Source organism: Camelina sativa, chromosome 12, assembly GCF_000633955.1.
Source record: "Camelina sativa cultivar DH55 chromosome 12, Cs, whole genome shotgun sequence".
Lineage (NCBI taxonomy): Eukaryota > Viridiplantae > Streptophyta > Magnoliopsida > Brassicales > Brassicaceae > Camelina > Camelina sativa.
Genome location: NC_025696.1, coordinates 16,774,674 through 16,801,603, shown reverse-complemented (window position 1 = coordinate 16,801,603; position 26,930 = coordinate 16,774,674). Strand labels below are relative to the sequence as shown.

At 37.2% G+C, this 26,930-nt stretch overlaps 8 protein-coding genes, 1 long non-coding RNA gene and 2 pseudogenes across 11 annotated transcripts; 4 read left to right on the top strand and 7 right to left on the bottom strand.

The window, feature by feature from the left end:
* Positions 449-1,625, top strand: LOC104731963. Its single transcript, XR_758701.2, has 2 exons — positions 449-1,261; positions 1,367-1,625. It is a non-coding gene; the product is annotated as an uncharacterized LOC104731963 (long non-coding RNA).
* Positions 3,992-4,548, bottom strand: LOC104731962 (cysteine proteinase inhibitor 4-like). Its single transcript, XM_010451475.2, has one exon. It carries the CDS (start codon positions 4,495-4,497, stop codon positions 4,138-4,140), a length of 360 nt encoding a protein of 119 aa, XP_010449777.1. The 5' UTR covers positions 4,498-4,548; the 3' UTR covers positions 3,992-4,137.
* LOC104731961 lies at positions 4,833-7,526 on the top strand. 2 transcript variants are annotated; one of them, XM_010451474.2, is made up of 6 exons: positions 4,833-4,917; positions 5,014-5,394; positions 5,619-5,696; positions 5,789-5,873; positions 5,965-6,053; positions 7,135-7,526. In XM_010451474.2, the coding sequence occupies exons 2-6, from the start codon at positions 5,083-5,085 to the stop codon at positions 7,270-7,272; spliced, it is 702 nt and encodes a 233-aa protein (XP_010449776.1). In that variant the 5' UTR covers positions 4,833-4,917; positions 5,014-5,082; the 3' UTR covers positions 7,273-7,526. The 2 variants fall into 2 exon arrangements, with proteins under 2 accessions (XP_010449776.1, XP_010449775.1); XM_010451473.2 differs by having other exon boundaries at positions 4,833-4,931.
* Positions 7,625-8,199, bottom strand: LOC109128207 (root meristem growth factor 6-like). Its single transcript, XM_019234245.1, has one exon. The coding sequence runs from the start codon at positions 8,022-8,024 to the stop codon at positions 7,755-7,757; it is 270 nt and encodes an 89-aa protein (XP_019089790.1). The 5' UTR covers positions 8,025-8,199; the 3' UTR covers positions 7,625-7,754.
* On the bottom strand, positions 9,034-9,608 carry LOC109128074 (root meristem growth factor 6-like). Its single transcript, XM_019233812.1, has one exon. It carries the CDS (start codon positions 9,431-9,433, stop codon positions 9,164-9,166), a length of 270 nt encoding a protein of 89 aa, XP_019089357.1. The 5' UTR covers positions 9,434-9,608; the 3' UTR covers positions 9,034-9,163.
* On the bottom strand, positions 10,493-12,481 carry LOC104731960 (autophagy-related protein 8f). Its single transcript, XM_010451470.2, has 6 exons — positions 12,306-12,481; positions 11,891-11,938; positions 11,744-11,799; positions 11,138-11,190; positions 10,929-11,047; positions 10,493-10,804 (listed from the first exon to the last, which is right to left on the bottom strand). Exons 2-6 carry the CDS (start codon positions 11,925-11,927, stop codon positions 10,704-10,706), a joined length of 366 nt encoding a protein of 121 aa, XP_010449772.1. The 5' UTR covers positions 11,928-11,938; positions 12,306-12,481; the 3' UTR covers positions 10,493-10,703.
* Positions 16,949-18,187, top strand: LOC104733582 (pentatricopeptide repeat-containing protein At3g60980, mitochondrial-like). Its single transcript, XM_010453150.1, has one exon. It carries the CDS (start codon positions 16,949-16,951, stop codon positions 18,185-18,187), a length of 1,239 nt encoding a protein of 412 aa, XP_010451452.1.
* LOC104731958 (leukocyte receptor cluster member 1-like) lies at positions 18,640-20,970 on the top strand. 2 transcript variants are annotated; one of them, XM_010451467.2, is made up of 2 exons: positions 18,640-19,553; positions 20,686-20,970. In XM_010451467.2, the coding sequence occupies exons 1-2, from the start codon at positions 18,793-18,795 to the stop codon at positions 20,690-20,692; spliced, it is 768 nt and encodes a 255-aa protein (XP_010449769.1). In that variant the 5' UTR covers positions 18,640-18,792; the 3' UTR covers positions 20,693-20,970. The 2 variants fall into 2 exon arrangements, with proteins under 2 accessions (XP_010449769.1, XP_019088939.1); XM_019233394.1 differs by lacking the exon at positions 20,686-20,970 and having other exon boundaries at positions 18,640-19,557.
* Positions 21,018-22,483, bottom strand: LOC104731959 (putative 57 kDa heat shock protein). The gene is given in 4 exon segments (XM_019233395.1): positions 21,018-21,421; positions 21,814-21,887; positions 21,945-22,289; positions 22,403-22,483. Coding segments are annotated over 4 exon segments (708 nt in total). The 5' UTR covers positions 22,446-22,483; the 3' UTR covers positions 21,018-21,175.
* Positions 23,025-24,518, bottom strand: LOC104733581 (annotated as a pseudogene).
* LOC104731957 lies at positions 24,981-26,517 on the bottom strand (annotated as a pseudogene).

Sequence of the window (26,930 nt, the reverse complement as noted above, 5' to 3'; positions counted from 1 at the left end):
CAATCAAATTTTAAATCCAAAGTAGTTGTTCGGATTACTATTTAGTATTTACAATTGACATAGTCAACCAAAGAAAAAATAGTTTTGAAGTTATAGTTGAAAGAAGTTGGATTGGTGCAATTTGTTCATAGAGCATTTTTACTGGGAGTTACTCTCATGGTTACTCAACCATTTGGGGCCCAGAAACTGAATAAAAAATCTACTTACGTTCAATTTAGGAGAGAATCGATTCTCGGAAGCATCTGAAGCAACCCCATGAGTAACCTTACGTGACTTATTCTCATTCGTAAATACATAAATATTAAAGGAATTTTTTTCTTTCCATTTCTCTCTCTCTTCTCTCTCGATACACAAACGGCGATTGGAAGTTCTCACGACCAACGACCAACGACGGCGGAGGTTTCTTATGCTGCGACAACAACGGCAGCTCGATCCCAGAGATCTCCGTATCAAATCCCCGCCACAACACAACCGCCTCCGTCGATGGTGACTGAGACGGAGAAGGTTACAGTCGAGCGTCACTGTGCTGCGAAAGGTAAAGGCTTGAATTGCTTGGTTCCGCCTCCTAAAGGTTACCATCAGCTGGTTCCATGGCCTAAAAGCCGTGACGAGGTAACTCCTTTGTTTGCAATCTCTTGTTAGAGTTTATTGGCTAACTAAAGCTTAATAGCAAAGCTCAAGTGGATTAAGCTTAGAATCAGAATGTAATAAGCCTAAGTAGATTGGATTAAGCTCAATATTCACTTGTATTGCATTTTGGTTGGAAAACTCTGATCTTGGGATTAGCTTAAGTGTTGCCCAAAAAAAAAAGGGATTAGCTTAAGTAGATTAAGTGATGTCGAATTTGGATTTGCAGATTTCTTAAAATAGCTACAATTACAAGTATCTTCAGTTAGAGGTGCCAAGGTTGTTACTGATCCAAGTAATGGGCGATCAAAAGGTTATGGATTTGTTAAATTTGCAGAGGAAAGTGAAAGGAACCGGGCCATGGCTGAAAATGAAATGAATGGTTTGTATTGCTCAACAAGGCGTATTATCAGTATTGTTAAGAACTTAGCCAACGTTGATATCTTCTTCTGTGTTTGCCTTTGACTGGTTTTGTAAAATATATTGGACCGGAGTCGAGAGCATGAAGAGTGCCACTATATTATGTAAGTGATATGACTAGTACCTGAAGAAAGAAGAAAGAGGTTCAAGCGGAAAGTTATGTTGATCGTCAATGTCGCTTCAAGGTTCTTTCTTCATTGTCTTGATTGCCAAGGTGACCTCTAATACTACATTCACACCAAGTTCTTATTAATAACAGAGGCTCTAGAAGCTGAAATAATGATAACAAAGATGTAATCAGCCAGGTGTGTTTGTGCAGGTGGGACAATCGAACTTCAGCATTAACACCGGAGAAAGAGATATTCTACCTAGTGGCGATCCTAACATCGGCAGTGAATGTAGTAACATTAGTGAATGTTTGTATTGCTCAACAAGGTCATGTGAATGTAGTAACATTAGTGATAATCAAATATGACAAAAGTTGGTATCCTTTACATTGTAGATGTTTGTTTTGTAGTTTAGGTTGAAATTTGTAGGGTTTTTTTTGTACTTGTATTGCAGGTTCTGTTTTTAAAACTGCAGGTTCTGTTTTTTGTTCTTGAATGTTCTTGATTGTGTTCTGTTAATCTATCCATCATGCAATGCAATATTTGTTTTAATTCACCATTCATCAAGAAACTTGACAAAAAAGAAAGTTTGATAATTAATAAACACAAAAAAATATATATATATATTTTTTAAATGTTTGAGTAACCTTTTTTGGGGTTCTCTAGTAATAGTGTGATTTTGCTTAAGTTCTTTTAGGGTTGCTTTACTTAATTTATGATTATTTATATAATTAATTAATGTGAGAGTAACTAGGGTGGGTTACTCCACTAATGATGGTCTAAGCAGGGACTTTCAAGGGTTGTTTCTTGAAACATCTTCCATTTCTCACCCGTCATTTCTCAGGTTTTGGATGATGCTCTTATCAATCGGTGATGGCTTTGACTCATCAGACCAGACCAGATTACGGGACGGATGAGTCATTATATAAGTCACTATATAATCGGACGGATGAGTCACTATATAAACCCAGTCGATTCCTTTAACTTAATCGATGTGGTATTTTTGCTCTATTGACATTGTTAACAACTTTATTGGGCCTAGTATAGGAAAAGGCCTCTCCCTCTTATTCTTTGTAAGCCCATTTAACATTATTAATCATATTTTTCCCACCTTTAAAATAAACCCTTTTTATTTTAGGGTGTAAATTAACACAAAGCTTTATTTATAGTAAAAAAAATCAATTTCAAATACATCATCTCCCAAATCGTGGAACAGAAACCCATGACAGTGTAGATCACTTCCTACCAAAACAGAACCTTCTTTTCACACTTACACCGCTCGTCCAAAAGCCAAGAAAGGCTTCCCCATATTCAGCAATAGTGAGTACTCCTCCCACTGATGAAATCTATGGCTTTCAGTTTACATTAGGAAATATATTTTCTAGTTAAAAGTGTTTTTCATTGATTTAATTGTCAAGAAGCCTAAGATCTTAAAGTACATTTATTTTACACTTAAATCTTCCTTCTTAAGTGGTTCATTCCCTCCTCAACTTCGTCTTCTCTGTATCTCTCTTATTGCTTCCTACTTCATTCTCCACACTGGTTGAATAAATCTAGCACAAACTGATATTCAGTTCATGACACTAAGCAACCTTGATTACGGACAACTCCGGAACTGGCGGGTTGGTGAGGATATAAATCAATCGATGAGGATGCAACGAATTGGAGCCCCTTCTGCTCCAACCAGTCTTAGTGGTAAGCAATGGACAGTGTAGAGTCCTGCCTTCACACCATCCAGCTTCAATCCTTCCACAAGTATAGCCTTAGAAACGATTTCATGTTCAAGTTATGCCATATGGATACCCCCAAGAAGATACATGAAGAAAAATTCAAGTAAATTAACAACACTGCTATGCCTAGATCACTCTCAGGAGAACTCATTTCAATAGCAAAAACAAGCATGAGATAGTCACGGGAATTCGACAAGCACAAGAATCAATCACACCTTTATAGGGTCAGCTCTACGTTTCCATAGCCCTAGCCTGTATTTGAGTATGAGTTTCCTCTGCAAAATCAGAATCCATAATGACGAGTAAATTAGAGAAGTAAAAAAATCGAGCCAGCAAATCCAAACATATGATTTGGTTCACCAAACCAATTAACATTTTTCATGAAAGGAAAGATGTCTTTAAGTGAGTGACAGGAAACAATGAAACTCTCAAGTAACATCCTAAACTGAAGCAGGATCAGATAACACAGAACTTACAGGTACCCAAAAAGTTCAAGAACTCAACTTTTTGGTTTGATTCCCCTTTGATTACTATAGTTACTTCACAAAATTACATAATGGAACAAATTCAAGGTAGCAGATTAGATTTGACAACTGGATATTTTTTAACGTGGTGCAATATAATAATAATAATGTAGGAAAAAAAGGCTTTTGCATACCCCACTAAGATGATATGTTCAATTCATACATACCCCACTAAGATGATATGTTCAATTCATACATGATCTATGATACCGTGCTAAATCATACCTTTATTAAACAAAAAAAATCAAATTCGCTACCTTTGTGCAGTGATCTAAACAACTCAAAATATAAACTTTTGACCACTTTAATGGAATTTCACTATGGATTAGGGAAGAGATAACAAGGATTGATCTCTATACAAAACAGTGCGCAGCTAGACTATAATTTGCTTTATTGCAAAATCGTTGCAGCGATAACTTGATCGTCTGCGTTTAGCACGTGGAAGTTGACACAATCACTATAATCACAACAATCTCTCACTCATGCTCTATATACTATTACCGAGTAGCGACAAAAAAAAAAAAAAAAAAAANAAAAAAACAGATTGTGTCGGTCGAACCAACTCAAAATGCAAATCAGAGTGTAGAGAGATCTCAAAAACATATCTCTAATTTATTTGTTATTACCAATAAACAACATAAATGTGTTAAAATCTTAAATCATCAAACAGCCATATATGTAGATAGATTTAAATATTCCGAGAGATCGATCTACACCAAATTCAGATCTCTATACGGCCTTGAAAGACTCGAGGCTCTTGGAATGAAGCCACAGCTTTTCAACAACGACGGCCTCGTAGTTCTGGATCTTACCACCACCACCACTCTTGGCCGCAATTTTCAGATTGTACTTTGTACCGGAGACCACTTGCGTCGTTCCCTCGACAACCTTGACGAAAACAAGATTCTCCTTGGATTGTTTGTTATGCTCCCCGATGGCATACTTGGCGATCGCTACGACGTTCGGATCCGATAGATTCTTGATCGGCTTCTGGCTACCGTAACCACCACCGAGACGACCACCTTCCACGACGGAGACAAGAGGGAGGAGGATGATAGAGAGACAAATCAACGACTTCATCATCATCATCAATTTTTTATTTTGTTTTTATGTTTCCTTACTTAACCTTTTTTTGTTTTTTGTTTTCTGGGGTCTTAACTGTATCGTAGGTTTGGTGTTTTTATAAGCCAAGAGACTTGTGTTGTGTAGATGTGTCTTTGCTTTGGAATGTGGGCAGAGAGAGATGATAGTTCCAGAAATTAACGGAGATCCCAATCATCGTGTTACGCGGTGACGAGAGTGAGTTGTTTCTTTCACACCGTCGGATTTGACAACTGGATAAAATCTACGTGGCGCAACAACACGTTATAGAGTCAACGAGTGGCTGTCCCGTCACGTGTATTTGTCACGAGACTCGTAGTGGAGTTGTATTATTAGCAGAGCACTAAACGGGCCCATACCACAAGTTATATTGGGCCGATGTGGAATCGCGTCGGCAACTCAGAATTAGTAAACTATACGACGTAACTTTGATATATTGTTGCACTATTGATTTTGTTTAGATCAACGGCTCAGATTCTTTTGTTCCTGACTTCTTTTCCGTAGATATGATTACAGCTGATTACGAACGAAAACAATCCTTAGCTAGCTGCGGCGACGATCGGAAAATTCGAAATGGAAGACGGAGAAGGTATGAATGCTGCTGCGGCGGAGCTTGAAAGACTCCAAATTGATATTCTCCGTAGAATCTCCCTTCTCGAGAGCAATGTTCTCCCACAGAGTTCCTCTTCGGCGGCTCCGTCGCCTTCTCTACCGGTTGATGAAAACGAAACTGTGGCTCGCCTATCCTCCATTCTTCGGTTCGGCGGCGTTAAAGACTTCTGCTTCAAGAGAGTAGCTCGAGATTACTACGACTGGCCTCTTGAATCTCGCCGCGACGTTCTCGGCGCTTCCTCAGTTGACCATCTCTGCAAGAGCATTGTTCTGGTATGCTTCAATTGTATTCAGTGAACTTCTTACGAATTTCGTATGTATTAGAAGTCCATGGAACAGTATTGTGATCTTCTCCTTATTTGAATCAGTATGTGATATGTGAAACTAACTACACGTTGTTTCAAGAATCAGTGTAATCTCTATTGAAGATGCTAGTTTCGTGTTACAATCCTCTCTGCTAGTGTTTGTTTCCTCTCTAAGTGCTTACAATATTACAGGTTAATACTCAAGCTTCATCGGACATTGTGGATTGCAGTGATCGAAACAACTCAAAATACTATGTGGTTGTGGTTCAGGTGGTCTTGATGGTTATTGACTTGTTGAATTGCATTCTCACTTTTATTTCGTCTTTTATCTTTTTGATCTGGTTGTTCTTTTTTTATGGCAGTATACAGCCAGATTCAATGCCGAAGCAGTAAAGCAGTTTCTTTATTCACTAAATGAGGGAAAGATCCCAAAGAAAAGATTTAACTGTTAGTGCTTCTCATATGTGTGATCTATTAACTTATTTAAGTTTTTATGTTGCTTCTTTATGCTGAGGCTTGTGCTAATCTCTATGTATAGTGAGACTTGCTCCTGAGGAGACGTCGATTAAATTGACAGGGTTTGAGCACAATGCGGTAACCTGTATAGGTATGAAGACAAACATACCGGTAAGTTTTGTTTTTTCTCACCGTTATTTCTGTGATATAATTCAAATCTTTTATTTGATTGAACGCTGACCGACTTTTCTACATCTTGCATTATTTACATATTCTGCCAATAATCTCTTGGTGTTTTGCTCATTGCTGCTCTACAATATTAATTACATATAAGACATAGGAGTAGTATGAGAGTAACCTTTACCCACTTGTGTTTTCTTCTCCTCGACAAACCAGTTTAGTGCTGTATTTTGTGTTCAGAAATACTTACAGAGAGTTTTCCCTTTCATACACATGTTCTTGCCAAGCGTTTTGCAGACACTACAGTTTATTGTCCTGTCCTAGAGGCCCCGGAAGGTTTCAGTGCCCAATGGGTTACACAGCTAGGTTTTGTCTTGTTTGTTTCTCTTAGTCTGTACAGGAGGGTGTGGTACATTATAACACAGTTTGCATTAGTACGAAGCAGAAGTTAAGAGTTTTCTTGTGAGCCAGCTGCTGATTGAGTGATTGGGACTCATTGTCTTTAGTACTTTCCCCATTGATAGTAAAAAATTTAGAACTTCCGATTTTTACAGTTCAATACCTTCTTTGCACTACCAGTACCAGAGTTAGTAATGGGTGTCAGGCAGAAAGTTAAATGGCGTTATTTTTGGTCTGTGTATATATAATCTTAGGCACGTACCCTACTGCATTGATGTGTTTATCTTCCTTTCCTTATCCGGAAGTGCCCCACTTCAGACAACACACTATTTATTCTACTGTGACACATCAGTCTTTCAAAATCATCTTTACACCTTAGTATTAAGTAAATGGGCTTTCCCTTTAAGGTAATTAGTTATGTTGCTTAGGTTGCTCTCATGATGATTCCTCGATCTCAATTCGATATGTGGAGAGTGACTTGTTATTTTTGAAGTATCCGTAGAGTTGGAAGTTTCAAACTTCAAGTTTGTATTAGTGGAGATATGTATCAAATGCATGTTTAGTATCATGTTTAGAGTTTCCATTGCATATTCAGACCTTGGTTTTGAAATTGAAATGTACTTTCTATATATTGATACTAACGAGTTAGCTGGGCGGCTTTGGGAAATGTCAGGTGATATTGGATGAGGCCGTAGCCAAACTTAAACCAGACTTCTTCTGGTTGGGTGGTGGAGAAATCGATCTGAAGCTCGGTGTCAGAACATCTGAATTCCTTGAATTTGTCAAACCTTTCATAGTTCCTTGTAGCTGAAACCAAGAATATTTGTAACACTATTTTTTTTCTCCCTGTTATCAAATGTTACGCTTAGCTTAAGATTTTAGCTTCAATGAGGTTTGTACCTCCCACACACATTGGTATACTTTGTAATGATACTTGGGCTACCTGCTAATTGGAGCTAAATGGCGGTAAAGAGACCTGAGTCTACATACCTATTAGAGTTTAGTTGCTGTATTTAAGATCTCTTGTACGGTATATTTAAGCTTAATGATGGAGTTTCACAGTTCTGTTACAATCTCAAATGTTGAGAAGTTCTTTTGTGCCACATCCACATGCAACAGATTAAGTAAAAGGATGCACCTTGTTTGTTGTATACGAGGAGAAATAAAGAACAAAAGAAGTTGGTCGTGAATATATATAGATAGCACAAGAGTCATTACAACCACCAACACATGGTGAATGCATACATGCATATAAAAGTATGACATATAGAGAAAGGGGTATGGATCGGGTAATTAAGACTTCTCATTGTGGATGGGAGGCTTACGATGAGGCTGAGGATAGTCCATGACCACTACTTCATCCCCTGTCTCGACTCCTCCACCCAACACCCTCCTCCTTCCTCCACCATTGACGACGTTGTGTACCAAAGAAGCAACAACCCTGTGATGATGATGCTTATGTGACCCTATACGGCGAGCAGTGGCGCATCCAACATTGAAAGACAAAAGCAGAAGAATGAAACAGAACACCATCGCGAGTCCACCCCTCACAGAGCAAGACATGACTTCTCTTTGTCTCCTTCTTCTTCGGATACTTGTATATATATTTTGTTTGTAGAAGAGACTAGAGCAGGACAAATACAGTTTGAAATGTGTTAATTTGTGTAAGAGAAGAGAAGAGGGAAGGAGTATTTGTAGGCAGAAGAGAGTAAAGAGAGTAAGACAAACATTGAATGCAGGTGGGGGGGTCCTTCATTATCATAACATGCTATTGTTCCTCTCTCTTTAATTTCCTTTCTTTCAATCGTCTCTCTTGTCTAATTATTCAAATATATTTTCATTCATTTTCTGCATTTATACACATATCTATCGTATGTATATGGGTGTCTTGATCGGCCAAACCATTTGTCTACTTGAGAGTCTTCGTGGGGTCATCATCTCATGCATTCTCATTTTCCTTTCTTCCACATTTGCTCACCTTANGAGTTTCCATTGCATATTCAGACCTTGGTTTTGAAATTGAAATGTACTTTCTATATATTGATACTAACGAGTTAGCTGGGCGGCTTTGGGAAATGTCAGGTGATATTGGATGAGGCCGTAGCCAAACTTAAACCAGACTTCTTCTGGTTGGGTGGTGGAGAAATCGATCTGAAGCTCGGTGTCAGAACATCTGAATTCCTTGAATTTGTCAAACCTTTCATAGTTCCTTGTAGCTGAAACCAAGAATATTTGTAACACTATTTTTTTTCTCCCTGTTATCAAATGTTACGCTTAGCTTAAGATTTTAGCTTCAATGAGGTTTGTACCTCCCACACACATTGGTATACTTTGTAATGATACTTGGGCTACCTGCTAATTGGAGCTAAATGGCGGTAAAGAGACCTGAGTCTACATACCTATTAGAGTTTAGTTGCTGTATTTAAGATCTCTTGTACGGTATATTTAAGCTTAATGATGGAGTTTCACAGTTCTGTTACAATCTCAAATGTTGAGAAGTTCTTTTGTGCCACATCCACATGCAACAGATTAAGTAAAAGGATGCACCTTGTTTGTTGTATACGAGGAGAAATAAAGAACAAAAGAAGTTGGTCGTGAATATATATAGATAGCACAAGAGTCATTACAACCACCAACACATGGTGAATGCATACATGCATATAAAAGTATGACATATAGAGAAAGGGGTATGGATCGGGTAATTAAGACTTCTCATTGTGGATGGGAGGCTTACGATGAGGCTGAGGATAGTCCATGACCACTACTTCATCCCCTGTCTCGACTCCTCCACCCAACACCCTCCTCCTTCCTCCACCATTGACGACGTTGTGTACCAAAGAAGCAACAACCCTGTGATGATGATGCTTATGTGACCCTATACGGCGAGCAGTGGCGCATCCAACATTGAAAGACAAAAGCAGAAGAATGAAACAGAACACCATCGCGAGTCCACCCCTCACAGAGCAAGACATGACTTCTCTTTGTCTCCTTCTTCTTCGGATACTTGTATATATATTTTGTTTGTAGAAGAGACTAGAGCAGGACAAATACAGTTTGAAATGTGTTAATTTGTGTAAGAGAAGAGAAGAGGGAAGGAGTATTTGTAGGCAGAAGAGAGTAAAGAGAGTAAGACAAACATTGAATGCAGGTGGGGGGGTCCTTCATTATCATAACATGCTATTGTTCCTCTCTCTTTAATTTCCTTTCTTTCAATCGTCTCTCTTGTCTAATTATTCAAATATATTTTCATTCATTTTCTGCATTTATACACATATCTATCGTATGTATATGGGTGTCTTGATCGGCCAAACCATTTGTCTACTTGAGAGTCTTCGTGGGGTCATCATCTCATGCATTCTCATTTTCCTTTCTTCCACATTTGCTCACCTTATTCTTCGGTTCTTCCCCCTTTTCACCAGCGCCATTACTGTTTGATCGAACTATTACAAAACAGTTTGACGTGGTACTCTCCTAAGTCCTAAATAAATCACCACCTTATCACGACACTATTTGACATTGATGTCTTTGGACAAAACACTCTTCTAAGTTATGAAGCTTTTTTACATTCAACTTTCACTTCAATGGTCCAAAATCCGAAAAACACAACCGCGTCTCTCATGTTCCACGTGACCGGTTTGGGGACCTTGAAAGAGAGAATCTTTGAGGATCATAATAATTATTATGTATATCATCGATAGCTAGAAACTGTGAACAAAATCAATACCGAAAAGTGTAAAATAAGAAGAAGAAGCAAGGCAGCATGGTCCGACCGTCTCTCCGTCAACGACAATGTGGGACCTTTACTAACATCACCGGCCACACCCCCTCAACCTGTACCGACCGTGTCTGCCACGTGGCACAGTCTCCTTGTGCTTGCACTCCTATTGAGTTGGGTCATATAACCTTCTCTCAATTCCTATAGGCCTTGCAATTTGTAACTGCCATGGCCTACGACATGTGATGTCGGCTTATAGATTGAAGACATAAAAAAAGCACGCAACTAAGTCGGGCGGATGTGATAGATGGATTCATAAAAAAGTAGGTTATCATTGAAAGAAGTAGATGGTAGCAAAGGATATTATTATTATATACATTATTTTAGGTTTACTGTACACATTAACAACGCCCAACCAAAGGTCCTTAGAGAAGAAGTACATAGGTGGCTTGCTTAATAATTAATAAGAAGATGAAATATTCGGTGAAATAGAGATGGTTTAAATGAAATATCCAAGCAAGAGAGATCTATGGAGATCCAAATCCAAACGTGTTTTCTCCGCTGTAAGTGACATAGAGGAACCCATCATCGTCCTTTTTCTCTTCGTACACAGAAGACATGAGGGCACCTGCAAAAAGTTATCAGATTCAGCCATTTTGAAAAACGTGTATGATCTCCAGTTTTCATGCTCTTGTTACTTGGTATCAAGGATAGAACTCTTAGATATACAGACAGGAGGTCTATCTGGTTACCTGTTGGAGGAAGAACATTGTCCACAAATATGAAGATAGCCTTTTCTGCACTCAGTTTGATTCTTTTGCGGATGACATACACAAATTGCCCCACTGTCAGATCAGCCGGGACTAAGTATCTGCAAATTTGAAAATCGGAAAAAGCTTAGTCATCAATCACAAGTCAGGTCCGAATGAAAAGGATACCGATCCCTCATTAATAGACTTACTTTTTCTTGTCAATGGTTGGTATATCACTCTTCTCAGCCTTCTCAACAATCACCTGGATCCCACCAAAATACAAATGTGTGGCTATCATCACTAAAAGTCTAAAAGTGTCGCTGAATTATACAAATCTATTTATTAAGCTGTAAGAATGACCAAACAAGCACTTCATAAGAATCGAGATTAAAAAAATCACATTCCAAAAAAAAGAACTATCAACTTCAAAAGTCCTAATCTTGTGATAGATAGTCCAGTTTAAATAACTCCAAGTAGTAGTTTATACAGTGGCAAACATATGTCACAAGCATGTAGCTAATAAGACAATGATAACCAGATAACCAACTGTTAGTTGGATAGACAGTTAAAGCCAGATGCTATTTACAAAACTATAGGCAAAGAGACGATAAGTTCATAATCACCAAGAGATAAACAAAATATTGTGAAAGGAAAGAGCCACAAAAAGGGCAAACTATACCACATGGCTAACACAACAACTTAAAACTGCAAACTCAGTGAAACACAAATGACTGGTCCGAGCAAAGAAAAAGGGGACAATATGCTAATCACAGAAAACTTTGAATATCTGTAACGTATCAATATTGAGCTCTCACCGGAATTCTATCTGGATACTTCTCTCTAATCCGAGCAGCCTCTGCCCTTCTCTTCTCTGAAGGTTCAAGAAAACAGGATCGTATTAAATCAAAGCAAGGTTTCAAGTATCAAACACCAAATCAAGAACAAAAATTTAGGATCCAAACCTAAGTCATGCTCTTGCTTGAACGAGCTTTTTGCCATTCCTTCCACGCCTACACATACATAAGAAATAGGTGACGCCAATCATCAGACAACCATCAACAAACAAACTCAACACTTAAATCGAATCATCAATTTCCAAAAATAAACTCTAAAAACTCAAATTTTAAGTACTATAAACACAAGATTTTATCTATCTATCAGTCGATCATGTTCCACATGCCACTTTTTACAACAATTCCGAGACATATATCTAAAATACACGAAATACAGAGAACCCTTTTGTATCAGACATAGAAAACTCCACCTAAAGCCATACACAGACGAACCTAGATCGATTGATCAACTTAAAAACCCAACCTTTAAGTAATCAAGATCGCAATCAAACCAAATATAGAGGGTAAAACCCAATGATCAAACCTGTAGATTGCAAACAACGAAGCTTTTTTCTGCGATCACACACTTTTCCCCAGAGAGCTCACAACGCTATCGTTGAAGATAACAACAAGAAATTAACGAAAGAATATGAAAAGAAAAAGCAATTAAGCAACCTCCAAAAAAATTCTGCGAAGCATTTAAAAATTGTAAGTGATAAGGCAAGAGATTATCTACAATGGTGTATGGCAATATCTAAATACCTCAGCTGACGTGGTCTTGTTTACTCTGATGATCCAGAATCTGACGGTAGACATAAGCTACTCGGAAATCTGAACCGTCCATATTACTGAAGGTTTACGAGAGAGCTGTGTACCTTATTATTGCCTCCGAAAAAGGATAAAGAAGAAGCGGATATGCCGGGATCACGTTTCTGCATACGATATGACACATTTACCCCTTGAAACTGTGTGTTAGGTGAAGAGTACAGAAGGGTAACAACTGGAAACCATAAATCTTTTTTTTTGGGCAAAAAAAACTAAACAATAAATCTAAATATCTTGACTTTAGAATTTCTTGAGAGAGCATCCCCGTTCCTAATTATATATTTTAAATTCAAAATACAAAATTAAATGATAAACAATAAATCTAAAATTTAATACCAATACTTTAAAACTAAACCATCAATCTTTTTTTGGGCAAAAAAAACTAAACAATAAATCTAAAATCTTGACTTTATAATTTATTGACTTTAGAATTATATATTTTAAATTCAAAATTAAATGATAAATAACAAGTTTTATTTTTGGCTAATTAGATAGCAAAATGTGTAATTATTTTAAACGGATTTTTAATGTCACTATATAATCTAGAATGGCCCTATACTATAATTGGACTCTAGGAGAATTGACATTTTTTTTTTTGGATAGAAGGAGAATTTGACATATGTATAAGTGATGTAAATTCGCATGATCTCAGAATGTTTTAGCATTTTCTTTTATTCATTTTAAAAACTCTTTTCTAAATATTCTATGGCAATTATATATATAAAATTATGTTAATATGAAGTTCTTTTATTGCGGAAAAAAAAAATGAAGTTCTTTTATTATATTTCACATGGCCAAATACATTGCATGGTTTCAAGTGATTTTTTTTTTTTTTTTTTTAAAGCATTTTTTCATACTCACATAGTTAAGAAAACAACCATAAAGTCAAAATCCCATTGTATATTTTCTCCATTTGTTAGGAATCAAATTATATTACAGACTCAAAACAAAAATATAATAATTAATGAAATTCATTTGTCTTCTGTCGTATTTATTTCGTTTTTATTGGTACTCGTATTTTAAAAATTAACTAAAAAATGAGAATAATCTGCGTTCAGCTTGCATCTTCAATCAAAACTAAACTTACCAAATAATAGGAAGAGATTTCGATTGTACAAAAATTGTTATTGTTTTGCAATGTTATGTTAATGAGTTCATTTATAAAATTTACATTCAATAATTTGAGATGATGATTAGTGATATCAATATCCTAAGAAACAAATATCATAGTCTCTCATGTGTAACATAGGAGAAAATGATACATGTTTAGGGATTTGAAAATAGTGTGGTTTTATATATATAACATTAAATTATGTAAAGCTGATTGTGAACGAATCTCATTTTCACTCGCTAACAAACTTGTCAAGTCAACAATAACAATTAATTTAAGATATATAATTTGGAGTTACTGGGCATATGTCTCTCTACTGTCTAGTTATTAAATTTGATTGTTTTACTTCTACTCTGATCAACAATGTTTATTTGCAACTTTGCTGATCAGAGTAAAAATGAGAAATAAATTTTAAAAAAAATATTTTGAAACCAATTACACTTGTTAGAAAAATAACATGTCAAAAATTATTTATAGTTGTCAAAAATTAACAAAAAAAAACTAATTTAAAATAAACAAGAAAACGTAATTCAAGAAAATAGACTAACAAAAAACTAAGTACTAGAGAAGACAAACAACATTGTCAATAAATTAAATACTATATAATAATCCGCGCTGATAGCGCGGATAATTTTTTTTATTTTGTTATTTGTTAATATCATGTTTATGTTGTATCATTCATTTACATGTTATATAATATAGTACTATATGGTGAATTTTGATTCGTATTAAACTACTAATAGGTAGGCCTGGAAACTACTACCAATACTCGTATTGGACCCGTTTTTCGGTTTGTATCCGTCCCGAAAAAGGTACCCGCAGCTCTAGGGTCGAGTGAAGAGTATAATAATTATATTATCCATGAATAATGATCGAGTATCAGATATTAATTTAATTTTTGAGCATCTCGTTATCCGTCTCATTACCCGTTTTATTACCCGACTCATAAATACACGTTAATATTTTGTAGAATAATGTTACAAGCGTAAGGAAATATTTATGTAAATTTAGATTTGTTTGTTACAAAATAATAGTAGAAAATTTATTAATTCTATACATTTTATAAAATCATATATTTAATTTACTTAAGGTCATACTCTGATTTCGACCCGTAGTTGGTACTACTATTTTGGTTTGGTGCAATATCAAATTCGTTAATTATACATTCGGTAAAGCCAAAAAAATCCTATAAAACATGTATTGACCCGTGATTTGGTATTACAAATTGATGTGATCGTGTTTAGAGATCTTAATATACCAAATTTACAAATTGAAGTTATTGGTATAACATGTTATATATTAACTTTATATGTGAAAATTACAATTAGGTTATGTATACAATTATCAATATTATACACTTAGTATTGTTTATATAGTGAATATTGTGTATAAACAATTAAGTTTTAGCCAATTAAATAGTTTGTTATTATTTCCTAAGATTTATGAAACAATAAATAGAGTTTTATTATTTTGTAAACAAATCTAAACTTTTCTTTTGTTAGTTATTAGAATAATTAAAATATAATAGCATCTTCGTAATATGTCACATCTGGTTAAATTTTTAACAACATAGCTTAAATAAGTATATAGATATATTTTAAAAATAGAAACAATGTTGTATCCTAATTTTAATATATATTTGTTATTATTAAATGATTTAGATATGTAAATATTTAATCTTAGTTTTATAAATAAATTTAAGTTTTAATAATTTTTTAAATAGTTTGTTATTGTTTCCTAAGATTTCTGAAACAATAAATAGAATCTGTTTAATTATTTTATTATATAAATTCTATATAATTTCTATATAATTTTATTATTATTTTATTAAATAATTTCGAAATTATTTTATTAATGATTTCTTGTAATCTAATAAATTAATAATTACTATTTTTTTATATAATTATTTTCAAGTTACAACAAATTAATATTAAGATTTTGTTATTATATTTTGTATTAAAATATAGTGGCATTTTATGTAATATTTTACATGGAATAGAGTTATTTGTTTAAAGGGTTGCTATATAGATAATTGTGTTCCTTATTTTGTCAAACTGAGAGGTTCTTATTATTAAACATGGATTCTTATTGAATTTTTTTTTGGTCAATTATGAATGACTTGACCTATGTTGAAGAATATACCGTAAGGCCCATTAGAATTACAACATGTAGCAGCCCAAATACAAAAGCAGAGCTCTGCATAAACAAACCCCAATGAATCGGTCTGAAACTTCCGCGGAAGAGTAAGAGGAAGAAGAAGGTCTGAAGCTGTAGAGAGGATGAGCATAGGGAAGGCCTTGTTCTTGTTCATGATTGGAACGGGTTATGGCGTATACGTTGCCCAGAATTACAACGTTCCCAATATTAAGAAGCTCACCAACACCGGTCTCGTCATCGCCAAGCACATCGAGGAGAATTATCGCAAACCCAACAACAGCAAGGACGATGTCAATTGATCGGGTTTACCAATTCTCGATCGGGATTTTATTGTAAAATTGGTTATGGTAGCTGATCAGAGGGCTTGTATTTTCTTGGTTTGGGAATTGAAGACTAAAAACAAATTGGGGATTTTAATTAGGGTTTCTTCTTTTTATTAGACTTTTTTTTGGGATAAATCTGTGCATCGTTGGAGTTAATTAATGGATTCGGTAATACTTTGTTCCTTGATCCGTTTCAAGGTTCATTGTTTTGATTTTAATTTATATCATTTCACTCTTTTATTCAAGCTTCTGTGTTTCTGTAGCTTGACCATATAATACAAGACAATGGTGTTACAACATAAGCAATCGTTGATATGCCAATAGATCACATAATTAGGAGTGTATAGTTCATAGCTTCTCTTGCAGTTCTCACTTAGTTCCAAAGATTTGTGTAAACTGTTTCCAGGCTCCTTTTCTACGGTTTCTCTTAACTGTCTCACTGTCTTGAATGTGTTCTGCATTGTCAATGTAATAAATGTATCATCAAATCACATTAGTTAAATGTATCTCAAAGCGAACCCTCATAACATATATAAATCTTTGATCAATAATGCCTCTAGTCTCGCTATTTCTTCTTTTCATTATCTTTTGAGGTTTCCAAAGAAGCAAAGAGCACAAACACAGCTTACCACTGTTGTTGACTTTGCCATTCACTCACTTTATAAAGCAGATTGATTGGGCCCTATATCATAATGGGCCTAAAAAGTTTAATACGAGGCGCCGAATTCCTTTATATGTTTGGTTTTGCGTGTCGAGAAAGTAAGGTTAGTAATGTCTTCGCCGGCGATGTCAAGCAGCCGCCGCTTCATCCTCCAGAGGATGATGTTTTCATCGAAACCGTATCCGATTGGGAGGGATCTTCCTCTGAAGCAACGACCCACTTTTAGGGGTCCATCATCATCACTTCTAAGTCGAGTCAGGTTCCTGATCAATGACATCTCGGATCTCGACGTTGCAGCCAAGCACGCCCGTTTAGCTGCGAGGAAGAAGATGAACCCTGAAATAGCCACCTTAATCAGCAAAACCATCATCGGAGCCATGTGCAACGCTGGGAGGTCCGACGACGCCTTGGATCTGTTCGATTTGTTTTTAAACAAATCCAAGATTAAGCCAGACATAGCTTGCTGCAATTTCATCATCAAATCCCACTGTGAGCAAGGCCGCCTTGACGAAGCTCTTGGAATCTACTCCCACCTCCTCTCCAACAAACCTTCTCCGGACCACAACACGTACGACATCTTGACCAAAGCCATGGTCGATGCCGGGATGATGGATCAAGCTTTGGATCTCTTGTTGAAAGGAAGGGCTGACTTGTCCAATTTCGAAAAGCCAGGCATGTACATGAATCTTATTCGTGGCTACTTGGAACAGAGGAATCTCGACATGGCGTATCAGCTCCGGGGCGACTTCAAGACTTGTTCCATTCGCAATGAAATCGCAATCTTGGAATCAGTATTCGTAGAGTATTTGTTCAAGCAAGGCAAAGATGAGGAGGCTATGGATCTATACAGGAGCGCCGTGACGTTGAACAAGAACGGCTTGACAGAAAATGCAATTGTGGGCAATGTGTATTTGAAACTGTTGCTCAAGTACGGCAGGAAAACACAGGCCTGGGCATTGTTCGAGTATATGCTTGATTATTACGACTTGTGCTACACTTGGGAAGATGCAACAGATGCTCTTAATTTGATGGTGAACGAGTGTTTCGAGATGGGACGGTTCAGCGATGCGATGGACATCTTCACCAAGGCCAAGGCAAAGGTTAAGTACAACTCGGTGCTTGTGGGAGTATACAGGAACCTTATTACAAGGTTGTGTCAGAATGGGAGGCTGTCCGAGGCTGAGAGTTTGTTTGATGAATTGCTGAAAGAAGAGGTCTTGCCAGATGATGAAACTTATAAAGCAATGATTCGTGCATATGCTAAGTCTGGAAGGGTCGAGGATGCCGTTGAAACTGCAAACAAGATGATGACTTCTAAAGTCCACAAGGTTACTAAACTGTTTTTCTAGTTACTTCTGTTGACCTCTAGGTTAGGTTTCTTTTGCTTTTACCTTGATTCTTTTGGCTTTCATATTTCATTAACTATGTTAGCTGATTGGTTTCATTCATTAGTTATGTTAGTTCGAGTACTTGAATTTCATCAGTTTGTACACAAACAAATAAAATAAAAGTGTATCAATTGGAAGATGAATGAATGAAAGGAAGGTCATTCATATTTCTATCATTACCAACAGAGATTCAATGCCATTTATTTTGGCTTAATCTGATCAATTCATCTTCCACAATTTCTTTACACACTGTTTTTTTTTTTTTTGCTAATGCCTATGAGAGAGAGAGACCAATAACATTAAAGGGAGATTTATTGGGCCTATAGTTGTAAAAATATCACGTAATGGGCCTCAAAGTCAATCCCGATCAAGTTTACTAATTTATCTCGGCGTTGCTAACCTAATTTATTCAATTCGATTTGAACATCTTCTCAACCCCATCTTCTCTTCATTCGATTCAGTTTTCAAATTTTCAATCGTTTTGGAAGTTCAAATTGTTGAGAAGCATAATAATTTGGTTCTAAGGGTTTCGAAATTCACCAAAGTTGGGAGCTTTTAAGCCAGCCATGGGAGGTCACGGTGGTTTGAACATTCTTCCACAGAAGCGATGGAACGTTTACAACTTCGACAACCGAGAAAAAGTCCGAAAAGACGAAGAAGCTGCCGCTAGAGAAGAGCAGATCAAACGCGAGGAAGCTAGAAAACGAGATGCTGAGTCTCGTCTCGAGGTGCTCCGTAACGTCCGTGGCTTAGCGCCTCTCAAACGAGCTTCTCCGGAGGCGGAGAAGGGTAAGGACGAGGCGGTGGTGGTGGCTGCTGCTGTTAAATCCACCACAGCTGTTGTTGTGGAGAGTGTTGAACCGGAGGAGCCTAAGACTGGTCATATTAATCTATTCGAAGGGATTAGGATCTTTGATCCGATTGAGATCCCCAAGAACGATAAGCCTGCGGAGGAGCAAGATCAGAGAAGGAAAAAAATGAGGAAAGAAGCGGCTGCGACGGCGAGAGCTTCTGCCAAGGATGCTGCAGCGAGGGCGGGTGATCCAGATGAGGAGAAGTATAGATTAGGGTATGGGGTTGCTGGTAAAGGTGTGAAGCGTCCTTGGTATCTTGAGAAACGTAATGATGAGGAAGATGATAGTGTTCGTGGTGAGGATGATGGTGGATATAGAGGTGATGAAGCTAAGAAGAAGAAGAAGATGAGTGGTGGGAAGAAGAGCTTGATGGAGCTGAGAGAAGAAAGGTTGAAGAGGGAGAGGGTTGAGAAGGAAAGAGAGAGAGCCCTTTTCATGAAACAGAGCCAGAGAGACGGTGGTTTTTCCCGGAGGTGAGTCTTTTTGATTATATTGGTGGTTCCGGTTTCGTACTTCATGATGACATTATACCTAATTTGTGTAGTGTTTGTACATATTAGTACTTACTGCTGCTTGATTCCTATCCCTAGTGTTGTTTTATTTCATAGTGCTACTTGATGCTTGTAACTTCGTTTGTGTTGATAGAACCATGGTAGAGAGTTTGGAGTGTGATAGATATATGGGGATCTAGGAATCAATAGTTAACTAGGTCCTAGCCTTTTAGTATATATGAAAGTTTAGTTTGAATGTTTGATGGTAGCATTTAGACCCTGAAAGTTAGAACTATGTGGGTAATATTTTTGTTTCAACATTGGGTTGGACAACTGTTTTGGTTGCTAATAATCCCATTGGTTCCAAGTGGAAGCAAAGCAAACTTATGGTCATCAGAAAAGAGTATATATATAATTGAATGATCTAGTAATTAGTTTGTGAAATTGTGTAGGCGATTTAAAGGTAGTTTAGATAGTACACGATTGTGAACCTGTCTATTGCATAGTAACTTCATTTGTGCTGATAGAATCATGGTAGATAGTAAAGAGTGCGTTTTGCAGACATCACAGTCTATTGTCCTGTCCTAATTTTCACAGAGGCTCGGAAGGTTTCAGTCCGCAATGATTTACACATTTAGTCTTGTATTTGTTCTCTAAGCCTGTACAGGAAGTGTGGTAGATTTTAACACAGTTTGCATTTGATATGGACCCAATGTTAAGAGTTTTCTTGTATCAAGCTGCTGTTTATCCCACTTATTGTCATAGGTATCTCCCCCGTTGATAGTAAAAACTAGAATCTCCTTTTCGACAGTTGAATATCTTCTTTGAACTACCAATACCAGGGTTAGTAATGATATGTCATAGGTATCTACCGAGACTTAAATAGCCTTATTTTTGGTGAGTGCGTGCATATATAACCTTAGGCTCATAACCACTTCAGACACACTAATATTTCTGCTACAATGACATATCAGTACTAAGAGTGAAGTTAAAGAACTGTTTTGGTAGCTGAAAATCCCGTTGGTTCCTACTTTGAATAGGCACACCAAAGTTATAATTTTGAGTAGAAGGGTATCATAGATGATTGCTAAAATTAGTTGTGAAATTTCTGCAGGCGGTGATGGAAATCAAAAGGATGACAAAGAAGACTTGGTGGAAAGATTCAAAGGTGATTTCACGTCTCAAAAGCCCCTTTTGTCGTCTATCTATAGGTGTGTATAGAGATGTTTCTACAGATAGAAAAGCAGAAAGAATGTGTAGTGAGTTTGATGGTGGAACCTTTATTATTGTTTCCTGCTCAAAGAGTTATATTTGTGTCCCCTATATTTGATACCCATAGCAACGGTTTTGTAAAAATGCTTTGCAATTCAACAAAGACCTTTGGAAAATGATAAACAAATGAGAGGAATCATAAAGGACAATGCATATGACAAAAAGCTGTGTCGTTGAAACATACCAAAATATGTTTTGTCGTTGAGACATCATCCAAAGTACTGATAAAACATAAAAAGGAAATGATCCACAAAACAAACGACACAATCCCAGAAAAAGGGTCCACTCTAGAAAAGACAAATCCACAAACTCAAAGATCCATCACGAAATGATCAAACTGGAGGGATGAGGAGGCGAATCACACCGTTCTTTGCGATGGTTTTGATCCGACGGCTGGGAATGTCAACAGGAGCAGAGAGCATAGCCACGTCACCAGAGTAGAAACGCCCATCTGAGTCGTCGCCAACAGCAGGAGCTTCACCAGTCACCTTCACTCGCCCATTCGTGACAGAAACAGTGAAGTTCTCTTTTGGAACTCCCGGCATGTCTACGCGCACGTACAGTTTGCCGTTTTGGAGCTGTTTCGACTCATAAGCCATGACCGACATTGGGATCACCCATGGATTTGGCTGCAATACCGGACCGGTTAACGCCGGGTCTGATCCACACATACATCACATGATACAACACAAAATACTCTGTTTTTAAACACCCAATCTCAGTACTAATATAATAATAATAAGAACAATAAGGTTGCAGAGGAGAGAATACCATTTGGATCTGTGCCAATGCGGCCATGGGGAAATCTCTGAGTGTAAGGACCCGTGCCACTGCTACGGGGACCGGTGCCGCTGCCACGGAGATCTAACAAACATAAACATGAGTAAACCAATTTCCAAAAGTTTGTGTAGGAAAAAGACGGACTTTTAGATTTAGAAAGTTTCTGATTAAAAATGGAAATTAAAAGTACCTTTTGGGAGACCTCGGCCACGAAGAAATGCTGTCAAAATCAAAAACATCAACATTTCATATCAGAAGATGACCCTATAATAATAACAAATCAAATCAGAGAAGAAAAAAAAAAAGGTTATGGGTATTTACAGATGCAAGAAGGGCGTTGTGGAGAGATGGGAGTCTTGGAGAGGACAAGTCTAAGAACACCATCGGACATGTGAGTGGTGACGCTTGAGATCTCACAGCATCTGCAGACAAGTCCAGTCATAGTAACGTATTGACGGTCTGTGGAGTCGTGTTGGTGAACCTTTGGTGCTTCGGCGTAAACAACCACAGCTTTCTTCGACCGCTCAAGAGAAACACTCACGCCTTCTTCAGGAACGCCAGGCAAATCCATCCTCACGAACAAGTCTGCGTTCTCCAGCATCGTGAACTCAGAGAACCCTTTTGGCCCATCTGTTAGAAACTGGTTGTTGATTGCGTAAAAGCCTTCTGCTTTTTCAACATCAAAAGAGAGAGAAAACAAATCAGAAGAAATGAAAGCTCGAATCGGCGACGTAAAAAGTGAAAAATGTGAATGAGATTTGAGAGAAGAATCATAATACCTGGAGATTGAGGTTGAGGACTTAGAGGAACGGCCATGGCCATGATGAGGGTTCAACGAAGGTCAAGCTTTTCACTTTCAGTGCTTTAGGGTTTTTTGCGTTTAGTAGTAGTTTCTGGAACTTTATATGGAAGAAGAAGGCAACAAAGGAAAAATATCTAAACTTCTTAGCTGACGTGGCATGCTTAGTTTTGACCTTTTTGACCTTTTGACGAAATGTTTAAAACCTGAAAGTGAATCCGATGGTACATACTATCACTAGTGTGGAATCACAGCCGTTCAATCTTATTTGCTTTCACACTTGAAGATTATTTACATTATACTCTTATCTTTATCGCATAGTATTTGTGTACACGTTACTGTCTTAATGTTGATTCTTAGACAACAGTTTTGTAATTTTTATCATTTTACAAGTGAATAGACCTTTAATGGTAACAATTTAAAGAGAAGACCCAAAAGTGTACCAAATATTTGACCCAAAATAAGTTTGTCTTTTTTGAAATATAACCAAAGTTGATAACATAAGCTAACTCAAAATAATGACCATAATCCTTAAAGAAAGTCCACAAGAGGTCACGAATTTAAAGAAACAGAAAACATATAGCTTCATCATCATGATGAAATCAAACGGGAGGGATGATTAAACGGATCACACCGTTCTTGGCAATGGTCTTGATCTTACGGATGGGAATGTCGACGACAGGAGTGGAGAGCATAGCTACGTCACCAGAGTAGAAACGTCCACTTGAGTCATGGCCAACAGCAGGAGCTTCACCAGTCACCCTCACTCTCCCATTCACGACTGAGACGGTAAAGTTCTCTTTGGGGACGCCTGGCATGTCTACACGCACGAAGAGACCACCGTTTTGAAGCTTCTTGGACTCATAAGCCATCTCAGATCCGAAGATCACACATGGGTGTGGCATCAATATCCGACCCGTTAACATCGGATCTGCTCTCCACATATACATATATCACAACAACAACAAATGTTTTTATTAAGACCAGCCAAACACTATATGGTATACAACAAATATGTATATAGAAGTTTAAATATGTGAATACCATGAGGATCTGTGCCATGGGTGAATTTGCGAGGACCATCGCCACGGAGATCTATATGAACCACTGTTAGAGAGAGAAGACAATATTTTTCAAACGTTAGTAAAGGAAAAATCAAGACTTTTTAATTATGACCCAAAAAAATGAAGACTTTGTAATGTTACCAGAGACGATATATCAAAATAGAAAGTTTGGTGAAAACGACAGATCGAATAAAATTAGAATACCTTCTCCGGAATCTGGGTCAGCAAGAAACGCTGTAGAAACACACAAAAAAGACTGAATTAAAGACTGAATAATATATATTTTTTTTTTTAAAAGAGAAAAGGTAAATAAATACAGATGCAGCAGCAGTAGTCGTATTTGTGTTCCTTAGGTGCGTCGGCGAAGATACAAACAGCTTTCTTGGACTGGTCAAAAGAGATCCTCACACCATCTTTGGGAACGCCGGGAAGATCCATCCGAACGAACATGTCTTCGTTCTCCAGCTTCTTGTACTCATAGAACCCTTTTGGCCCATTTACTAGAAACTGGTTGTTTATCGCGTAAAACCCTTCTGCCAGCAGCAACCAACAACAACAACAAAAAAAATGAGATTTTTATTCATATTAGTTGAAATTAAATATTGGGAAGTCCAAAAGAAAAGACAAACAGGTGCATATGGTCCATTGTTTTAAATATGATAATTTATTCCGTAAGCATGCAGATCAGTGGCGGACCTATATAGACGGAAGGGGGGTCAACTGACCTGCCTAAAATAGACAAATAGTTATTTTTTTATGTAAATCATTGAAGTCTCAGTAGCTAAGTTGGTTTGTTCCCCCTAAGTTGACCTCCCTAACCCGTGTTCGATTCTCCCCTATAACACATTGACCCCCTTATTTTTAATCCTGGGTCCGCCACTGATGCAGATACGATGAATTATAATTAGTACGGAGGGATGATGAGACGGACGACACTAAGCATAGATTAGCCTCTAGCTAGGGACGATGGCGACCTTCCTTAATGCCTATGCCTCCGTATCTGGAGATTGAGGTTGAGGAACGAACGGCCATGGCCATGATGAGAGTTCAACAAAGAGTCAAGCTTTTCAGTGCTTTAGGGTTTTTGGGTTTAGTAGTAGTTTCTGGAACTTTATATGGAAGAAGAAGGCAACAAAGGAAAATATCTACACTTCTTAGCTGACGTGGCATGCTCACTTTTGACCTTTTGACCTTTTGACGAAATGTTTAAAACCTGAAAGTGAATCGGACGGTACATATCATCACTAGCGGAAATCACAGCCGTCCAATCTTATTTGCTTTCACACTTGAAGATTTATTTAAAATTATACTTTATCTTTATCGCATAGTATATTTGTGTACAAGTTACTGTCTTATTGTTGATTAATCTTAGACAACTCAGTTTTGTAGTAATTGTTAGTATCAATTTTCAAATCAATACACCTTTAATGGTAACATTTTAAAGAAGACCCAAAAGTTTACTAAATATTTGACCAAAAAAAAAAGATTCTCTTTTTAAAAAACATATCCAAAGTTGATAACATAAGCTAGCACAAAATAATGACCATAATCCCTAAAGAAAGTCCACAAGAGTTCACGAATTTAATTAAAGAAAGAGAAAACATAGAGCTTAATCATCATGATAAATATTATCAAACGGGAGGGATGATTAAACGGATCACACCGTTCTTGGCAATGGTCTTGATCTTACGGATGGGAATGTCGATAGGACTGGAGAGCATAGCCACGTCACCAGAGTAGAAACGTCCACTTGAGTCGTGGCTAAGAGCAGGAGCTTCACCAGTCACTTTCACTCTCCCATTCTCGACTGAGACGGTGAAGTTCTCTTTGGGAACGCCCGGCATGTCTACACGCACGAAGAGACCACCGTTTTGAAGCTGTTTGGACTCATAAGCCATATCAGATCCGTAGTTCACACATGGGTGTGGCATCAATATCCTACCCGTTAACGTCGGGTCTGCTCCACATATCACAACAACAACAAATATTCTTATTTTAGACCAGCCAAACACTATTACAATATATACAACAAATATGTATGGGTAAAAAATGTGAATATACCATGAGGATCTGTGCCATGGGGGAATTTGTGAGGACCATCGCCACGGAGATCTATGACCCACAGATATAGAGAGAAATTACAACAGAGAAATTACAACAGATCATAGAGAGAAAAATCAAGACTTTTTTTTGACCCAAAAATAATGAAGACTTTGTAATGTTCTCAGAGACGATATATCAAAATAGAAAGTTTGGTGAAAACGACAGATCATATCGGAACAAAAAAATTAACAATACCTTCTCGGAAATCTGGGCCAGCAAGAAACGCTGTAGAAAACACAATATTAATTCATTGTTAGTAACCAAAAGAGTTTATTATCAAACATAATTAATGTAATTTAAAATAAAGAAAGAAAAGGGTAAAATATATACAGATGCAGGAGGAGCGTTGAGGAGTGATGTTGGTCTTGGTGAGGAGAAGCCGAAGAACACCGTCGGACATGAGGGAAGCAAAGCCGGAGATTTCACAGCATCGGCAAGACGAGTCCGGTGGTTGTACCGTAGTTCCGGGAAGAGAAGTCGTATTTGTGTTCTCTTGGTGCGTCGGCGAAGATACAAACAGCTTTCTTGGACTGGTCAAGAAAAACCCTAACACCATCTTTTGGAACGCCGGGAAAATCAATACGAACGTACATGTCTTCGTTCTCAAGCATCTTGAACTCCATAAACCCTTTTGGTCCATTTACTAGAAACTGGTTGTTTATTGCGTAAAACCCTTCTGCAGCAACCAATCAACACCAACAACAACAACAAAATGAGATTTTCATCAAGAAAAACAAAACTTTGATGGGTAAAATGTAACTATGTAAGTGAAAATTTGAGATTTTTTGGTTTGAGAGATCTACTAACCACGAGATAGAGGAAGAGAACTAAGAGGGACGACCATGATTCAACAGGCGGCGAGTGATGATGTGTTTTTTTTTTGGTGAGATTTCTAGCTAGCTGCTTTGGAATTAATTAGGGTTTCTTCTCATTTATAGATCTCTCTGTCTCTCTTTGGGTTTTGGGGGTTTTGGGATATCTTTATGGGAGGGAAGGAAGAAGACGGAGTTGTCAGGTGAAGACACGACAAAGCACTACCTCGGAGACACGTGTCTCTTTTTCATTTGTGATTTCCACCAATTTTAGTTTGACACGTGTTGTCCTCTTCTTTTTGAAACAACTGTCATACACTTTGCTTTATTAGCAAAAACCATGGGGCAGTTTATCACAATAACTACTGACGTAACATTGTGTATAAAGCCATATATAATTACTAATTAGTCAAGTTGAAAGTAGCTAGTTTCTTGATGTCAAAAGTATAAGCAAGTTTCTTAAGAAATACTGTAGTAACTCCTTTTTCTTTTCTTTTTGTAATAAGCGGTAATTCCTCAAACGCATAAT

What these genes read in the sequence shown, in the direction of transcription:
- LOC104731962 (XM_010451475.2), bottom strand. Translation starts at nt 4,497, where the DNA reads ATGATGATGATGAAGTCGTTGATTTGTCTCTCTATCATCCTCCTCCCT.
- LOC104731961 (XM_010451474.2), top strand. Translation starts at nt 5,083, where the DNA reads ATGGAAGACGGAGAAGGTATGAATGCTGCTGCGGCGGAGCTTGAAAGA. An exon ending in ACTATGTGGTTGTGGTTCAG is followed by an intron (nt 5,697 to 5,788) that starts GTGGTCTTGATG and finishes TTTTTATGGCAG; the next exon opens with TATACAGCCAGATTCAATGC. An exon ending in CCCAAAGAAAAGATTTAACT is followed by an intron (nt 5,874 to 5,964) that starts GTTAGTGCTTCT and finishes CTCTATGTATAG; the next exon opens with TGAGACTTGCTCCTGAGGAG.
- LOC109128207 (XM_019234245.1), bottom strand. Translation starts at nt 8,024, where the DNA reads ATGTCTTGCTCTGTGAGGGGTGGACTCGCGATGGTGTTCTGTTTCATT.
- LOC109128074 (XM_019233812.1), bottom strand. Translation starts at nt 9,433, where the DNA reads ATGTCTTGCTCTGTGAGGGGTGGACTCGCGATGGTGTTCTGTTTCATT.
- LOC104731960 (XM_010451470.2), bottom strand. Translation starts at nt 11,927, where the DNA reads ATGGCAAAAAGCTCGTTCAAGCAAGAGCATGACTTAG. An exon ending in AGTATCCAGATAGAATTCCG is followed by an intron (nt 11,191 to 11,743) that starts GTGAGAGCTCAA and finishes GGTGGGATCCAG; the next exon opens with GTGATTGTTGAGAAGGCTGA. An exon ending in CCAACCATTGACAAGAAAAA is followed by an intron (nt 11,048 to 11,137) that starts GTAAGTCTATTA and finishes TCAAATTTGCAG; the next exon opens with ATACTTAGTCCCGGCTGATC.
- LOC104733582 (XM_010453150.1), top strand. Translation starts at nt 16,949, where the DNA reads ATGTCTTCGCCGGCGATGTCAAGCAGCCGCCGCTTCATCCTCCAGAGG.
- LOC104731958 (XM_010451467.2), top strand. Translation starts at nt 18,793, where the DNA reads ATGGGAGGTCACGGTGGTTTGAACATTCTTCCACAGAAGCGATGGAAC.